The 17929-nt window shown below is 41.2% G+C and overlaps 3 protein-coding genes across 3 annotated transcripts; 1 reads left to right on the top strand and 2 right to left on the bottom strand.

Moving 5' to 3' along the window:
- Positions 1 to 2842: 2842 nt before the first annotated feature.
- On the bottom strand, positions 2843 to 3303 carry LOC108075046 (uncharacterized). Its single transcript, XM_017167314.3, has one exon. The coding sequence runs from the start codon at positions 3223 to 3225 to the stop codon at positions 2887 to 2889; it is 339 nt and encodes a 112-aa protein (XP_017022803.1). The 5' UTR covers positions 3226 to 3303; the 3' UTR covers positions 2843 to 2886.
- A 5935-nt stretch (positions 3304 to 9238) lies between these two features.
- On the top strand, positions 9239 to 13581 carry LOC108075041 (probable serine hydrolase). The gene is made up of 2 exons (XM_017167308.3): positions 9239 to 9523; positions 12271 to 13581. Exons 1-2 carry the CDS (start codon positions 9461 to 9463, stop codon positions 13294 to 13296), a joined length of 1089 nt encoding a protein of 362 aa, XP_017022797.1. The 5' UTR covers positions 9239 to 9460; the 3' UTR covers positions 13297 to 13581.
- A 1541-nt stretch (positions 13582 to 15122) lies between these two features.
- On the bottom strand, positions 15123 to 17059 carry LOC108075037 (uncharacterized). The gene is made up of 3 exons (XM_017167305.3): positions 16945 to 17059; positions 16638 to 16883; positions 15123 to 16462 (listed from the first exon to the last, which is right to left on the bottom strand). Exons 1-3 carry the CDS (start codon positions 17015 to 17017, stop codon positions 15303 to 15305), a joined length of 1479 nt encoding a protein of 492 aa, XP_017022794.1. The 5' UTR covers positions 17018 to 17059; the 3' UTR covers positions 15123 to 15302.
- Between the last annotated feature and the right edge of the window lie 870 nt (positions 17060 to 17929).

The following is a 17929-nucleotide window of genomic DNA, read 5'->3' as shown; positions in this document are numbered from 1 at the left end:
CTAGTTAAAAATACTTAAGAAATTACTTTACAATTCTAAAAAACCTAAGGGAATAATAATTAAATAGTATTTCAATAGTAATCAAGTATCCATATATCTTTGGCTTAAGGTTTCCCGATAACTATCAGTGACTTTGGGGTGCCCGAAATTCTATTTTCATTTTAACAACTCTCCAGAGCTCATTTCTGCGGGAAAAGCCAACAGAAAGCTATGTGGCGCATTAAGGAAAATGCCAAATGAAAACAGAGGAAAACTTCGGTGCTGTCCCCCTCTTATTTTTGGTATCATTGCACAGAGCAAAATGCTTGGGCAATTAATACAAATGACGCTGAATGGCGGGCGGGATGATGATGATGATGCCCCCTCCTCGCCCAAGAAGCTCCTCGCTGCTGCCACTATGCGGATGCGGATGCGGATGAAGCCGCACTGGGATACGCCGTGGATGCCAAGCTTCTGCTGAAAGCCAGGCCAAAATGAAATGAGCAGCTGCAATCTCAACTTCACATGCATGAAAAATGCAGCTCATCCTATTAATGCGCGCGACGTGCCAGTGGAAGCAGTTAGGCGGGGCGGGCAAGGGGCTGGGCGTTGCAAAGGGACAAAATAAAAAAAAGGAGGACGAGGACTGAAAGCTGCTTACCAGCGAATGGATGCTGCTTACTCACACTCAGCCAAGTCCCTCCTCTCTGCGCCCCTGACTTGTTTGTTTGTCTGGATTTTGCCAGAGCTGTTGCTGAACATGCTCTTTTGGCTGCCTTGGCAAATTACCGTCAATGGATATTGTAGACTGAGAGAAAAATATAACAATATATTTTAAAAATATATTTAATTAGACTTAATATTTATTTAAGAATTTCTTTTGTATATATCTTTTATATAGAAGTTTTTTAGTAAAACTATTATTACTCCCAAAGTTTTCAAAGCTACCTCACATTTTTTTCTCCTGTATAAGCTATACTTGTGCTTGTGAACTAACGGGAGTTAGCGTTTGCGTGTGAGTGTGGATTAACGCTTTATAAATTGTTAATTATAATGAGTCCAGTAGCGAACAAAAACTATGAGAGTAACAATAGCGACATGATTTACATGAGAGCTTAACGCTTTATGCGGGCGCCAGCACAAAAAAAAATATGTAAAAACAAAATGAAGCAAAAAAGGGATAACGTCCAGAGATATTGGGCTTAGAGGGGTTATTCTAGGAGCTCAGAGCCACCTCATTATGGCCAGGATGCCTGTGGGCGCTTATCCGACTGACATTTCATTTTTACACATCAACAGCTGCTGTTGCTGCCGCTGCACGTTCTCCATGGCGGATGGGTGATGTGGCTGCTCCACATGGCGTATGCGTAATGGCAGCCACATAGTTATGGAATTAGAATTACAGCAATAACAATCACGATTATAATGTGCGACATGTGCCGCAAGCGGGGGGTAGGAGAATGAAAAGGGATTCGGATTTGGCGGAATAATATATATGCTGCTCGAGGGCTGATGCAGCTTACAACTACAAATTTCCCTTCATTTATAATGCAATGCAGAAAATGTTGCACACTCTTCATACACACACACACACACACACATAGAGCTACGAACTATAAGGATACGAAAAGAAAGAGATAGGGAACAAAAGAGACAGGGCTAAGGGCGCAAAAGGGACAGCGACACGTGCTTAAGAACATGATGATGATAGATTTGCTAACAATTGCTGCGCTCAAGCCGAGAGCTCTGCCAGTTCCGTCTTCCTTATCTTGGCCAATGCCGAACAATGGAAGTGGGTCAGCATTAGTGGCGACCTGGAAATGCTCTAGCACAAAGTGTAAAGCAAAAATCTAGAGACAAGTCCTGTAAATCCTTGTGATTTTTGGAAGATAAAACAATTAATTTGTAGAATTAAGTGTATAAATAATAATATTTTGACAAAAATATAGATTCGAAAAGACTGATTTCACATGGGAATTTAAGTCGTCTTTAAAGGCTATTTCTTCATTTAAATATAATAGTTTCTTTACATATTAATCCAATTACCCAATCCTAATCTAATAACCCATATACCCCTCAACATTTGTTCTTTTATTCGGCTAGAGTATTTGCAAATTACTGAAAGCATATTGCCTGGCATTGTTGGTGCCGCTGCCTCTGGCACTCTGCACCACATTTTCCTTCCCCCGCAGGATTTCCAGAGCTCCATGTGCGTTCAGCTCTACTTTGTGATAAATTTGGCGCCATTTAATGTTGCTGCAACACCCACGCGATCAGAGATAGATAATTTTTCAAGTGGCATGAAATCTGTTTCAGCCTCTTGAGAAGGCAAGTCCAAGTCCGAAAGGACAACCAAGTAAGCGGAAAAGTTGCAGATCACATGGCATTTTCACGGCCTACGACAAAGGGACAATCAATCAAATCGAGCAAAAGGAAAATATTATTTTCTTATAATAGGATTTTGTTTGCTTATAAAAATGGGAAAATATACATTAGAAATCAATATAAAATGGGTAGCGAAAGAGGAAGGGAAAGAAAACAATTATGAACTGTTGATTTTTAAAAAGAAAATAAAATCTCCTCCTCAAGCTTAAGGGATTTTAAATTTTCTGCTGGAATAATATTACTCTTCTTTAAAATAAATACTAAAAATAAAAAAAGTTTTTTTAAAAAACGGAGCTATTTGTATGTTTTTTTTATTAATGGCCAATAATGCGCTTTTGTGGTTTACAAAAAAGGGAGATAGTACAATTAATTATTATTTTAAAAACTATTGAAGAAGACTTGGATATGTATGGGGGTTGCTTTTGGGTTTTGAGGATATTTTTTATGGCTTGCTCTATTGGCTCATTGTCCTTGACATCCGGCGGGATGTCAGTGTTTTCCTTTTGGTGTCAAGAAAATCATCTAATTGGGATTCAGCTTGACTTCGGCTGTGGCCGCGTTGAGGCGAGATTTGGTGGGAAGATTGCGCTCCTTCTTCTCCACAAAGATCTGGTAGTGACCCTCGCCGTAGCCAAAACCATGCATGCTCTGGTGCATGGCGTCGGGGATGATCTTGAAGCCGCCGCGGCGACGACGCTGCTTGACAACCTCATGCTGCTCCTTGTCCTGCTCCTCCTCCGGGTTAACGCCACGGTTCTCGATGAAGCAAAATAGCTGCAGGCACTTGCGCATCACATAGATCATTAGCAAAATGATCAGGTTGGTGGCAAACAAATGTTTGCGCGGCGCCAGGAACAACATCCTTCCTAGGCACACTTGGCACTGGGTCTAGCTATCACAGAAGCAAAACTCACACTCTCAACGGACCACAATTCAGGGCTGACTATCGCTGTGGAAGAACATCGACGGAATGAAGGATGACCATCTAGCGATCACCTTATATAGCTCCGTAGAGAGATATCCCTTCACTACCTGTACCTACAGGCCTGAGTACCCTTTTCCTCGTGTAGGTAGTCTATACCCCTGTTTTTCATTGGGAAGCTGTGACTGTACCTTTGGGAGTAACCAGGTAACATGGTACCTAGCTGGGCAAGGTCTAGTCCTTCAGATTAGGTAATCAGTTGCTGGCCAAATGTGTTTATGATTTTGCGGAAAATATTCCACTCGAAATCGACCTTATCGACAGGCAGCAGCAGACAGTAAATGCATCAGTAGACGTAAATGCAGCATTAAGTTTCCTTCCACAGAACGGCAAGTCTGAGCAAGCAGCCAACAAAGGCTCAAGAAGAGCCTGCAGAGGCACTGCGAGAAATGGCTAAAATGGCTTCCCTAAATCCAAGAGTGTCTCGGGGGAAAATGAGCATTTTATGGTTAGTTTTTCTCATTAAGGGAATTTCCTGGCAAACAACTAGGTATTTTGTAAATAATATTCTTAGTAAGAGGGTTTCTTTTAAAAAATATTTATAATTATATTTATTATTACAATATTTATATCATACTAAGTGAACTAAACAATCAAAACACCTGCCTTTAGATAATTATTAAGCAGTACAAGTTCCAAAATAAATCACTTTTATAAATACAAATCCTAGATTCTTTCAATTTAGTTTTCGTTTTATCACTTTATAATATTAAATTCCCAATAGGGCATTAAATAATCCCAAGTTTTTCCTATGGTTTAACAATAAGCAAGCCCAAAACATAGTAACGATTTCCATATGTCTCTTCAGATTGACTTCTCTTTAAGACTTCTTAGCGATCCTCTTAGGGAAGTCCATCCCCTGCTGCCTTAAGCTGCCTTTAAACATTTTCCCAAAGACTTTTCCCCAAAAAGCAATCCCCAGGAATATTTCGCCTGGTGCACAGCCTGCATCCTTTCCCATCCAATAGATGCATCTGCAGCAAACTGAATTTCCCCCGGCATTGTCGCTCTGACTGCAAAAAAAAGTGGCATAAATTCACAAATTGAATATAAATAAATTTCCTGCCAGGCAATCGCACCAAAAAAAAGAAGGAATAAATATGCTGGAAGGATGATGCATACATCCATTCCACACTCACTCATAGATATAGATATATAGGCTATGTGTGGCACGTGCCACGCCCCTGCCATGAAGGAGGAGCTGCTGCTGCAGTCAATTGAATTTGAATGTGGACCAGAGAGAAGGAGCAAAAATTCGAGAGAAAAACTGGCCATAAAAATGACTAAAATATGTTGTGGGCCAACACCAGGAAGAGGTGGCGCTAAAAAGCTCTGACAGCAACCTCGATTTAATCAATGGCCCAAGTACCGCACACTCATTAGGAAGACCAAAGTTTTTTTTCAGCGCTTTTTCACCTGCTTAAAATGCGCTCTACTTCCTACTTCCCCAAACCTGAATTGTCACAAAAAAATTGGGCGGAAAAGAGGAAACAAAAAGCTATCCCCTGAAGGGAAGCCCACCAAAGTTTTGAGGAAGACCTCGCTACGAACAAGCTCATTGGCGACTTTTTTGCTTTCTGACTTCGATTTTTCCAGCATCCCAAAAAGTCCGCCAACTGCTGCTGCTGCACCAGCTGATGCGCCCCAGCAATTTGCCTTCATTTGTTGACTTAATCATTTGATTGCGTTTTTCTGCACGCGCTGATTGAATTTTCCAACCAAAACCCCAAACCGAGGCAAACCGCACCAAAGGAGCCAAAGGAAGCCATTGCGGCCAGGCGAAAGTTTTGGGCGTGTCCCTCGGTTGCACAACTCTGCCGGGAAATCAAGCTAATTAGTTTAATTGATAGTTGTGACTCGCCGGAGATCGGGGGCGGAGATTCTCGAGCTTGCAATTTCTACTTTGTGGCAGCGAAACACGCAAACAGAGAGTCGGAAAGTTTTGGCAGCACAGCGACAGATGGCGGGATGATTTTGGTTAATAAAACTATCTCAACTTAAGGGTGGATAAGTTGCTCAATCAGAGTCGAAATTGTTATTTCGAGAGTCCAGATAGTGAGTCCAGTGATAAGAGCAGCTTCCCTTTCTTTAATTTCCTCCCAGAAAAGACCCTCAAAATTATTAAATACAAATCATAAGGGTCTAAGCACGTAGGTTTACCTTTCCCTCGTGGCCATCATAAATTAATGTTACCTTATTTTAGACGCATTTATCGCCCATGTTCGTATTTCCTTATTTTTTGCCACCACAAATCAATTGAAAAGAAATATTTCTCCTCAATATATATTTATATGTGCCGCATGTGCTGGCATTAAAGATGATTTTCCGTTGAATCCCCCAATAAATTGCTCGGCCATTCGACATGAGGTGCTTTCCACTGGGTGTACGTGCCTTGGCCAAAAGACGTTTCATAAATATTTATGATGTGCCACACAGATCTGCATTCTACCGCTGGATACACGCTCATTGTTCCAACTGATTTTCCGCGCTGAGCATAAAAAATAATATCAAGGCAAAATCAACAAAAAAAAGAGCTTGGCTTTAACCTGGTGTGTCCGTTTGGCCGTTTGTTTCGCCAGTTAAACGGGCCAACGGCGTTGACCATAAATTATGCATTAAAAAGTTCAACGTTTAACTTGATTTTGATTGTGTTGGGCGAGAAGAGGTCCCTGCTCCTTCAACCTAATGATTTTCTTTTTGGAAAATGGATACACAAGAAATAAAAATGTATTTTAATTGAAAATACAAAATAATTTTAAGTTACGAATAATAATTGGTATGATTAAATTGTTATAGAATTTCTAACATTTCATGAATTATTTTCTTAATTTTCAGACTTTCTATGACTATTTACTTAGTTTTTCAGAGTGCATCTCCTCGAGTCCTTTGACTATCTTCTACGCTACCTGTCGTCGCCAAAGTTTGCAGCTCGAGGAGCTTCGTCTGGTTGGCCATTTTAAGGACATTATGCTGCAGTGGCAGTCACGCTGCCAGAAAGCAGCTAGCAAAATTTATTCTAATGCGATTTGCATTTATTTCGCTTGGCGTAATCTCAGCTGTCTCCTTCCTCTTTTTCCGTCTTAGCAAAAGCAACAACAATGTCAAGAATTAAGTTTAAATTCTATTGAAATTGCCATTTTCATTCGGTTAGACAACACCGTTGCATCGGGGTCTGAGTCTGGAAAAATGGGCCAGTTTATGGCCTGTCAACTGACCATAATGCTGAAAACTGTCTGCTTACTTAGCTGAAGGATTGACACACAACCAACTGTGGAAATGCGGGGAGAAATGAGACCATTAGGCAAAGGTACACACAGCTACAAAGCCGACAGAACGAGCCAGTAGCAGGATCATCAGGAGTCCCCGTGGAGGAGGAGCAGCTGCATCTGCATCTATCAGACCAAACAATTTCCGTCAAATTTCCAAGCGCCGACAAAAGCTTTTCAGTTGAGTGCCAGACAAAAGGGTACCAGAAACCAGAGACCAGAAACAGGGGCCCAGAAAACTTGCATAGCAGCAGGATGACGACGACGACGACGACGATGCTGATGAGGATGAGCTTCCTCCGAACACGACGTTTACATTCTCTATTTATGGCCAATTAGCAGGATAACATCAGCACTAATTGTAAAGATATAGTCAGCAGATTAAGTCAGTAACTAAGGACAGGTAAGTTCTGGATATTCAACTACCTCTAGAGATGCTGAACTAGTTGAATTCCAAGCCCAATTAAAGGGTATTTGACAGGCTCCTTTGGCCCGAAAAGGGACTCCCCCTCGACTGTCTGCCTGCCCGCCTGCCTGTGTCTGCCTTCCTGCCTTGTTGTTGGCCTCCTTAGCAGGCGCATTCAAGCCCATTACTTTGCATTTTACACCTAGCAACAATATTAGGGCGAGACACGTTGCTGATGGGCGTATGGGCGAGTCTGGCTGGCTGCTTTGCTTGGCTTTGCTTTGGCATAAATCCAGAAAAATACCAAGTGTAAATCTGCGGCCAAGCGAGGCGTGCAAATGATTCTGTAACGAACGCTGTCACCGCACCTTTCATTCCGCTCAGTCAACTTCGACCCCAGCTCCGGCTTTGGCTTCAACTCTGACCCCAGCTTCGAAATTTGAATTTAACTGGACAGAAGAGGTTCTTTAGGGAATTTAACAAGTAATTTTTAGAATTTAAAAATTATAAGAAACCTTAAAATAATAATATTAATTAGAAAAGACAAGATAAAGTGAATTGAGTATGTCTTCAGACCTTCTAAATAACAATTTTCCTAGTACTTTATTTCATTAAATTACCAGCTTGTTATTTAATCTAAAACTTGGTCAACTGATTAACGTGCTACCATAATTTATGTAACCCATATGGCCTGCCACACAGTTGGGTTGCCATGGGGTCATTTGCCAAATTTTGGTTGACTGGGCCCGCCGCCTGCATTCGCCAATGCCATTCGAATGTCATTAGTCGAGGAGGCGAAATGAAACCCCAATTCCGGATGGTGGCAGGTGAACTGTGATCCCCACCAGCCGCATGCATCGTAATTTGATTTCGCAGCGGCCACCAAAATGTCGAGCAGGCCGAGTAAGGTGCTAACAGGATTTCGCCACTTGGCCAGGAGGAGTACCAGATGCATTTGATTAAATGACTGGTTCCTTTCTTCCACTGCGAATTCGAATTGGGAATCCACGGCCTGAGCCTGGCCTTTTCCCGCTTTAATTGCATTGGAAATTAAAAAAGCTTTGCAAAGTTTTCCCGAACCAGATTTATGATTCCAATTCGTTATTTATGGCACAGGGGAGCAACTATCGCTGGTGGTCGCTCGATACATTCAATTTGCACTCCATGAAGATTTATGATTTGAGCCACTGGCCCCCCAGCGGCTAGAAAAGAATTTTTCAAATTTTTTTCCATTTAGCGAATAAAAAAAATAAACGAAACGAAACGAAACTAAACACATTTATTGTGTAAACTCTTGTGGACAGCCGAGGATTTTTGAATATGTTTTATCAGTTTTATCCCAAAAAACCAACCAACATTTGAGGTTGAACGCCGGACGCCACGAGAGCTAAATAAATATTTATTGATTTGTTCGTTTATTAATTTTGTTGAACCGATTGCAGGGGGCAGCATAAAAAAGCGCTTACAAAACGAATTTATCCTTTTTATTTTATGTGTGTGTGAAGCTCTTGTCCGTTTTTTGTGCAAATCTCATAAAAATTAATAATAAAATATAGAAATTGGCATTTTTGCTGGCTTACCTATCTCTGGAGTTTGATCAAAAAGCAATATACTGAAGAGTATTTTATTTTCTGGCTTTGGCATTATGAGGTTTGCATATTTGCATCAATTATTTGATGGTCACTTTTGGGGGAAACTGAATGAGTTCTATAAATATTTATGTTTATCTGCGTAAACATGAGATTTTCTCCGGCTGAATACATTATTTTGTGTTTTGTGAAAACTGGTAAGCGCATTGTATATTTAAATGTTTTTCAACTCAACAATTTGACTTTATTGGCATATTATTTGCAGTTTGCCTTGTTTTGTTATGAAAGTAACATTTTAAAATGATAATTGTAGGGTTTTATAAATTTATTTACTTATTCATTGAGGTATTTTGTGACCTTTGACCGCTTGAGAGGCGGGTTTTGTTGTTACTTTGGCTTATTTGTTTATTTATTCATGCTATCGGAACAAGTTGAAGCTTTTTCCCTCACTCGCAATAACTAATGACTAAGCGTTTAGCTGGGTGTAAAAGCTCTCACTTGATCGGTTAAGGTTTTGTTCTCTTCTATATTTACTATATTCTCTTTATCGATAGTTCTCTTACTTTAGCACCAACTGGCGATATTTGCTTTTGTAATGCCTGATTAAAGTTCAGTCTCACTTCAACGGTGAGTGGCAGCATTTAATCGGCGTCTGTGGCGGAACACGCTTTAGTTTTGTTTACGCGCTGCTGGAGACCACGTCGCTGCCGCTCTAGTCTTTCTTTAATTCAGTTATTATTAACACAAAAATAGAAAAGTTTTCCCCGCACACGTCATTATTATATAGTATTTTCGTCCGACACGCGTGTGTCGGATTTAGTTGGGAGATTGTGTCACTTGCCAGCCATCGACAATGACATCGAAATCAGAATCAGCGGGTGGAGGCGACAGCAAACAAACCGAGCAACATGACCAGGTAATTATATGATTCCAAATGGGGCGAATGTGAGCCATGAAAAGGTTATTAAATATTATATGATGCGATTTCGTGCTTTTATCGGTCTAAATACGAGTTTATTCCCATGAAAATCCAACGGTTCCGTCTGTGTATTTTTTTACCTTTGAACGGAATTGCACTCTTATCACTTTGGACTCTTTGAAGCTGATAAGATTTCCGTAATAGCGTAATCAAAGTCAATGTCTACTTGGAGCCATCAGCTACCGGTGGAATGTGTTTTTATTATTTATTTTTTGGAGAGGTTATAAGTAGTAGTTACTATCACTTAAAATTCCCCAACAAAAGCCAATTCTTGTATCAAAAGAACTCGATCTTAACACAAGAGATAAAGTATCAGTTAGTAAGAGATAAATAGGTAGTTTCAGAAAGCTGTTTAATGGATTAGTCAAAGCTTTAAACTCACGTATAGTATGTACACTTTAAAAATTGGTATATATGCCAGAAAGAACATACTTTTGCTTGGAAATTAATTATTTTCTTAAATTGTTTGACAAGAGCAAGCTTTAATTTTCCCTTAAAATGTTTTGTAATATTCTGTTAGTTTTTACAGTATAGAACCATATATTTATGTACAATCTATACACTTTTATTTAACCACAGTTTATCGGTTGTTTTTCCTATTGCAAACGTAAAGATTAACTCTTTATGAGTGTACTTTTTACTATCTTAATTGTTACAAAGACTTTAAAAGAAACTTTTTCTCTCTTAATAAGATGTTGCATTTTTTCTTCTACCTTAACTTAATATCAAACGATATTGCCTCCTTCGATTATGAAGCTCATTAAGAGTTCATCAAAGTGTCGTCTGCTTCGAAAACAGATACGTAAAAGTTTGCTTTTTCACCTCATAACTCTTTCGTTACACTTGAAAGGGTTTTTGGGTGCTAATTTTCAAGCTGAGCGAGCGTGACAAAGTTTTTTTCTGCGGCGGCTAAATCCATTTGCTGAAACTTTTCGAAGTTTGCATGTGGAGCAGCAGGAGCATCACTCAATTGCAGTGGATTCCACACAGACAGGAAGGGAAGAGACACACAATCGCTTATCGATTGGACCGAAAACAATGGAAAAACAAGAAAGGAAGCTAACTTCGGCACGCCGAAGTTTGTATACCCTTGCAGATTGGTTTTGATGTTTATTTTATAGATTTAAATGCTGAAAACACTCACAAAACAGAGTTTCATTACATTTTACCTATACTTATTATGTTTACAGTTTGACAGTTACAGTTTTACATTCTCAGCTTTATATATTTTATACATTTACCGATCGCTTCTATGGCAGCTATAAGATATAGTTGTCCGATTTTTATGAAATTTATACCAAAATTCTAGAATAATAAAAAAAACGTATATCTCAGAGTAAATAAAAATGCGTTGAAAAACAACGAAGCTATAATTTTATTTCTATTAATTTCTCGATCGTTCCTATGGCAGCTATATCATATAGTCGTCCGATTTTCATAAAATTTTTACCAAAATTCTGGAATAATATAAAATGGCTATATCTCAAAAATGATGCAAAAATATTGAAAAACAGCCAAGTTATACTTTTTTTTCTAAAAATTTATCAAACATTTGTATGGCAGCTATATGATATAGTCGTCCGATCCGGCCCGTTCCGACATATATAGCAGTGAGAGCATATAGAAGACTATATGCAAAGTTTCATTCAGATAGCTTTAAAACTGAGGGACTAGTTTGCGTAGAAACAGACAGACAGACAGACGGACAGACGGACAGACAGACAGACGGACAGACGGACAGACAGACAGACGGACAGACGGACATGGCTAGATCGACTCGGCTGTTGATGCTGATCAAGAATATATATACTTTATAGGGTCGGAAACGTCTCCTTCACTGCGTTGCAAACTTCTGACTGAAATTATAATACCCTGCAAGGGTATAACTAGATGATAAATTGTCGCACAGACAGGAGCTCGTGCCGCTGCAGGGGCGTGCTTCCTGTCCATCAATTGACACCTGCTCCCGGGGCCCGAAAAACTCGCTCAGTTGTCAACCGCTTCAACTTTTTCACACAAACCAATTGATCAAAACATTCAGAGTCCGAGTTGTAGTTGGAGTTGGACCCCAGGGAGTGAGGATGGAGGTGGAGATGGGTATGGGTTGTACGCATACGCATAGCGGAAGATAAATGTTATGACCATAAGACACGGAACTCTCATGGAAGGAAAGCATGTGCATCCTTCACTGCCACTGCTAATGAGCCGTGCTATCAATATTATAGAGCATAAACTGCAAACGACAGCATATCTGCATTTGGCTTAAAGCCTCATACAAATATTGGCAATAGCCAAGCCTAAATGGAGTTCGGCAAATGCCAGAGGTACATTTTCGGACCATTTCTGCCATTTCCAGGCCCAACAACCCAACCAAGCCAACTTAACTGACTGACAGGATGCCGAGAGCTGCTACCAAGTTGCCCACTGGCAATTAACAGCTAACAAGCAGGACTAACCTATCCGCTAGTTTGCACCCCGCTCGCTAAACCAACTCTATCGCTTTCCTAAAACTCTTTGCCACTCGTTTTCTACACAGAAAATAAATAAATAAATATCAATTATTAATATATAATTAAAATATTAATATATAATTAAACCAAGTACTACAATCTCTATTATTTATTAAATTTTCAATCTACCTTTCAAACCAACTTCTAACTATTTTTCTCTCTGTACCTTTTCAGGAGCCAATGGATGTGCGCATCGACATGCCCTGGGGCTATGTGGTGGGCAGGTGGTATGGCAACCGTCAGGTGCGACCCATTCTGGCCCTGCACGGCTGGCTGGACAATCTGGGCACGTGGGACAAGCTGCTGCCGTTGCTGCCCCAGCATCTGGGCGTCCTGTGCATCGACCTGCCCGGCCACGGATACTCCTCGAAGCTGCCCGAGGGCATTGCGTACCACTTCGTGGACTACCTGTGCGTGATCCTGCGCGTGATGGAGGAATACGGCTGGCAGAAGGTGTCCCTAATGGCCCACTCGATGAGCGCCATGTTGTGCTTCATATTCGCATCCCTCTATCCACACCGCACCGACCTGCTGGTGAGCATTGATATTGTCAAGACTCGGTATCGGAAGCCTGCCTCTCAGATCGATTACCTGCGCACCAACATCGAGGGCTATATGGTGGAGGACGAGCGATTTGCAAATGCCAAGCGCCAAGAGCCGCCTGCCTATACCTATGCCGAGCTGGAGCAGGTCCTGCACAAGGGTTCTGAATACTCGGTGGAGTTGGAGAACTGCCACCACATACTGGAGCGTAATATAAGTCGATCCACCAAGTTCCCGGCCAAGTTCTTCTTTTCACGCGATGGTCGCTGCAAATACTACACAGAGTTCCACACGAGCCCACCCTTTGCCGCCGAACTGGCCAGAACTATTCGGAATGTACCCTACTGCGTGATCAAGGGATCCGAGTCTAATTTTATAGACGAGCAGAGCGACGAGGTGATTGGTATTCTGCGGGAGAACAATCCACACTTTGAGCTGCACGAGGTGCCGGGAACCCATCACGTTCACCTGAACAATGCCGTTGGAGTGGCTGCCATCATCAATCCGTTTATTATGCGCCATAGGCCACCGCATTTGGAAACCTGGACGGTGGATGACGAGCAAGATGAGGCTTTGCCAGAGGTGGTCAAGGAATTTAAGCTTGCCGTGGAGGACTCAGAGAATGTGAAGCGGAGGAAAAGAAAAAGCAACCTATAGCTGCTGCCAGCATCTTTGAGTCTGAGTTAGCAGTGCGATTAGAAAAATATAATTCGATTTCATTATGCCTATGTGATGCTTAATTAAAGTTTATTTTTGTAAAACAAAAAATTTTAGGTAGCAATTTGTAACTCATAAATAAAAGTAGAATAACTGATTTTATGGGTTACATTTTTAAGAATAGCTAAAAAAGCATGTTCATGTCTGGGTGCCAAATTAATTGAATTTATTTTTTGATTGGAACCTACAAATTGCAAAATTCAACCTATAATAAACCGCATTTCCCTAGCAAAAACTACTTTTTCTAGAGTTGACTGCTGTATATTTTGTAGTAAATTTGTCCCATTGAAAAAGAGCCCTTCTTGTCGAGTTTGTTGCACACATTTTTTATCTCTGTTTACCCCCAACCGCACAACATATTGAAAAGGCTAAATGCTGGCCGCAACCCAAATCGGTTTAAATAATTTTTCTCATTTATTCTCTTTCGACTCGTGTGCTTTTTTTTTGGGTTGCTTTACTGCGCACCTTTTTCGATCAATCAATTTTCGGTTAGCCATTTAATTTCGCTTTAATCTTTGGGGCTACAGTTCATTGGCCACTTCATTAGTGATAAGGGGATCGGTTCGACAAACTGGAACTGGTGGCCCCATTCGCCTGCCGTTGCTGCTGCCACAAAGGATGTGCGCCGGCATCCACTTAAAAACAATGGGTAGGCAAAAACAAAAGGAATGCGGATGGTGAGCAGAGGAGCGTAGCAGAAGAGGCGGTTATAGCCTGTATATACAGCATGTGGGAGGATTTCCAGCGGGCGCCGGAAGGTAGGCTACACTCTAAACAGCAGAGTCGGTGGGAGAACGGATGAAAAAACACACGGAAATCGAACCGAAACCAGAGACCCAATGGCGAATACTCCGAAAAAAAGGGAAATCCTGTGAGCTGCGGGCCGGGATCCCCTGCGGACCTGCCAGGGCTTGAAAAAATAAACAAATTTAACGCTTTTATTGCCATTGCACGTTGCGGGCCCAGGCTTCCACTCCTCCTACTCCTACTACCGTTTTCTACGTAAATTAAATTAGGTAGAACCGGAAAAATTTCACCCAGCAACAGCCGAGATGCGATTACGCTCTTTCCGTCGTTACGAAATTGATAGCGGATATAAATGTTTAATGTTTTGGCAATAAAAATTCTGTCTGAAGGCTGCTGAACTAAGCGGAGAGGAGCACAAGTCGACTGATAAAGCGACTTTATGATAAATTCAGTTTCCGGTTTACGCACAATTTAATTTGCTTAAAAATCAATAAAAATCATTAACGAACGAACGTTGCCCAGCACCAGCATCAGCTCAAAGTTGTACTTTATCTCGTTCTTCGACGTTTCCCGGCGAGATTTAATTTCTTTCAAGTTGTGCAAATCATAATTCCGGCTCATAAATAATTAATAATCTCTGTGAAAGGCTTATTACAGGGCAACATCAAATTTCTTAGCCCAGCTGCAGCTTTTGAGCGTTTTATGGAAAATGGTAAAAATAAGCCTTGTATGGAAATTAGTTTCCAAGGGGAATTAAGAGTATTTGCAAGCTGGGATTTTTTATTTCAATAAACTCTCGGGTAGGGGCATTTGATTAACATCGTTTCTGTAGAAAGGAATTAAGTGTATTTGTGGTTTTCTTTAGAAATTTCACAAAAGAAAAGGCATTTGATAAAACAACACTGCAAATATTTATCCCTCTAAAAATATAAAATTAAAACAATATAAAATTAAAATTATCTTAAATACTTGGGAAACATTAATAGAAATTTCAAAATGAGTTTATCCGTTGGGCAAAATGTATTCGTTTTTATTACCAAATCGTAAAAAAATTCAGTGACAATCGTATTTTTCTGTGTAAGAACCAGCAATGAAGATAAATAACAGGGCAAACCCATTGACAATTCCACAACAAGTGAGTAATGATTCAGCTAGATGGACCAGAAACAAATGCGAGTTGAAAGTGCAACACTTTATTATCAGAACTTTGGGTCGACCTTGGGATTGTCGGTGATGATGTCGCTGCCAGTGATCGGATACTGTTGGAACACCCTGCTCTTGTCCAATTGAACGGATTGCAGCTGGTGGGCGGGCTTGTTGTGGGCCAAAAACTGGTTGGTATGCCAGAACTGTGTCTGTTCGGGAGTTGCCGGCTGTCGCCGGATGCCCAGCAGGCGGTTCCGCACATCCACCAAGCTGGTGGAGTGTGGCTGAAGCCACTGCACCACCGAAATGGCCAGGGAGGTGAGCACCAGGGTAACAACACTGTTAACAAGTAAGGCTATCCAAATGTCCGTGGCATACGATTCATATTTGCAGCTCTCCAGGATGACCAGCTGCATGATGAATCCCGTAGCCAAGGCCAGCTCTGTGTATAGGAAGGGTGAACATTCGAGTAGCCAGTGTATTCCCTGACTGGACAGCACTCCTATGGTTACGTATATGAGGGCCAGGAACAGGAAACAATGCTCCGATTGCTCCTCACTGTAGATGCACAGCAGGGCCACTATCAACGTCATCTGAATGAGTCCAAAGAGTAGGTACACCAACTTGGGGCTGTATCGCATTAGCAGCAGGGCTGCCAAGCTGGTACCGCCGGCGTACAGCACAAAGGGTATAAAGAGTTGAGTTCTCTGGAGATAACCCACCGTGGAGCTCCACATCAGCTGCATGTAGGTGGGCGAGTATAACAGACAGCTCTTCTGGAGATACACCAACGATCCGCCCAGGAGCAGAACCAGCCACTGCCTGCTATCCTTCAGGGTGTAGTCTGTCCTTCCCACAAACTGGGCCAGAATTGCTTGACGCGGCAGGAAGGTCATCCGCTCTTCGTTGAGTAGATTAAACACCAGATCCCGCGATTCCTTGTAGTTAATACAGCCCGTGTGGTGCAGCAACTCGTTGAGACAGACCAGGCAAAGTAGCAGCAGGTTTATGCCCAAAGCAATCAGTCCGCAGCGCTGTGGTTCCATTTCGTTGAATATCAAAAATCCCGTGGACATTCCACCCGCATATAGGGAGTTGGCCAACGCAATCCTTGAGGGTCTCGAGCCGGAGGCATCGCAACGCAGGCTCACATAACTAAAACCGGCCAAGTACTGGACACTTAATCCCACGAAACTGAAGTAGTAGCTAACACCTGGCGGATTAACATAAAGAGGAGGCCATCAGATATCCCTAATTTATTAATCATGGTATCAATTAGCCCATTAACAAAGCTGGTAATACCCTAAACACGTTATCTTTCATACGTGATTTATCACCTGGAAAGGTAATCAGTTCAGTGGGAACTCCATTCATTGGCAGTGACTCACCCAGTTGTTTGGTGAGCATGAAGCAACTTCCCATTAGTGAGCAGAGCAGTCCATAGAAAATGATATAGTAGTGATCGTAGCTGTACTGCTGTTTCTTGTGCTTCCTAAGGGTCCAACCCAAGGCTAGAGCTAAGGAAACGATGCCACCTACTAGGGCGTACCAATGGGGCCAAAGGTTGTCATACACATAGGCAGACTTTGTATAGTATCCCAAGGAGAAACCACTGGCCCACAAGCAGCCCAAGACTGAGAGAAAAGTAGTGTAGTATATCAGAAATATATAGAAAATAAAGCAAACTCTACCCACCTAGCAAATCTGGTAGCGACAACATGGCCAGGAATCGCTTCCACACTCCATCCATGCTGGTGGCAAGCTTCATTCGGACAGAAATTCACCTTTTCCTTAACATCCACTTCAAGCGGGAATCAAAGTTGAAATGGAGATGCATTCGATGCTGGCCCCAGGTGCCTAGTGTTTATCATCACCCCGATATTCGATATCGCATCTTGTCGCGAATGTGTCTCCAAGGGAGTTGATAAGATAAAACCCGACGCGGTACAAGCGACACCCTAATTAAACGGGGTTCTTTATGATGATGATGAAGATGTTGAGGATGGGCCTTAGAAAAGAACTTCAAGAACAGAACTAAGCGTGGGAGTGGCTTGTGGAATGATAATAATGTTGCGAAAGCACAGAAGCAAGATATTTTTAGTCTTAGTTAAAGAAAAGAAACTATATTTAGCAGGGGGCCTCTCTGTCTCTCTTTATACCCCCCATGATTCTAACTTTATTAAACCACAGCGATAACGTCGAAAGCATTATAATAAATCATTCAGTATTATTAATGTGTACTATTTGTGCGCAGATTAATTCCCACACTGAATACATGTTAGTTTAATAATGCTCTTATCATGGTGACACTATATGACTCTTATCAAAATGTTACCATAATTTATAACATAATATATTTCAAGCGCTGAAATATAGGTAGAAACACAATGTAGTAAACTGTATTAAAACATCTGTTTAGCTATTCTGATAAGTGGGTAAGACATTTCATGAAGTATTTATTTCATATTAATAAATAAACATTTTATTTTACTTTTCATGAAAGCTAACGGTTAGGACATCATTTTAATCCATTTAAAGCCCTTTAAATATGTATTCCATCATAAAACCAAGTCACCTTTTTTCATGCATCAAAAAAATGTGCATCATTTTGAAGAGCATTCCCTGTTGGCCCCCTCAACTAACCCAAATTAACCCGTCACACTTTTCTCTTGTAAAAGTC

Source organism: Drosophila kikkawai, chromosome 3L (genome assembly GCF_030179895.1).
Source record: "Drosophila kikkawai strain 14028-0561.14 chromosome 3L, DkikHiC1v2, whole genome shotgun sequence".
Taxonomy (NCBI): domain Eukaryota; kingdom Metazoa; phylum Arthropoda; class Insecta; order Diptera; family Drosophilidae; genus Drosophila; species Drosophila kikkawai.
Note: the sequence above shows the minus strand (reverse complement) of the source record. Positions and strands in the feature narration are given on the sequence as shown.

Excerpts from the sequence above, each read along its gene's own strand:
- LOC108075046 (XM_017167314.3), bottom strand. The coding sequence starts at position 3,225 with ATGTTGTTCCTGGCGCCGCGCAAACATTTGTTTGCCACCAACCTGATC.
- LOC108075041 (XM_017167308.3), top strand. The coding sequence starts at position 9,461 with ATGACATCGAAATCAGAATCAGCGGGTGGAGGCGACAGCAAACAAACC. Across the intron at positions 9,524-12,270 it reads AAACCGAGCAACATGACCAG|GAGCCAATGGATGTGCGCAT; the intron begins GTAATTATATGA and ends GTACCTTTTCAG.
- LOC108075037 (XM_017167305.3), bottom strand. The coding sequence starts at position 17,017 with ATGAAGCTTGCCACCAGCATGGATGGAGTGTGGAAGCGATTCCTGGCC. Across the intron at positions 16,884-16,944 it reads GTCGCTACCAGATTTGCTAG|TCTTGGGCTGCTTGTGGGCC; the intron begins GTGGGTAGAGTT and ends CTTTTCTCTCAG. Across the intron at positions 16,463-16,637 it reads CATGCTCACCAAACAACTGG|GTGTTAGCTACTACTTCAGT; the intron begins GTGAGTCACTGC and ends TTAATCCGCCAG.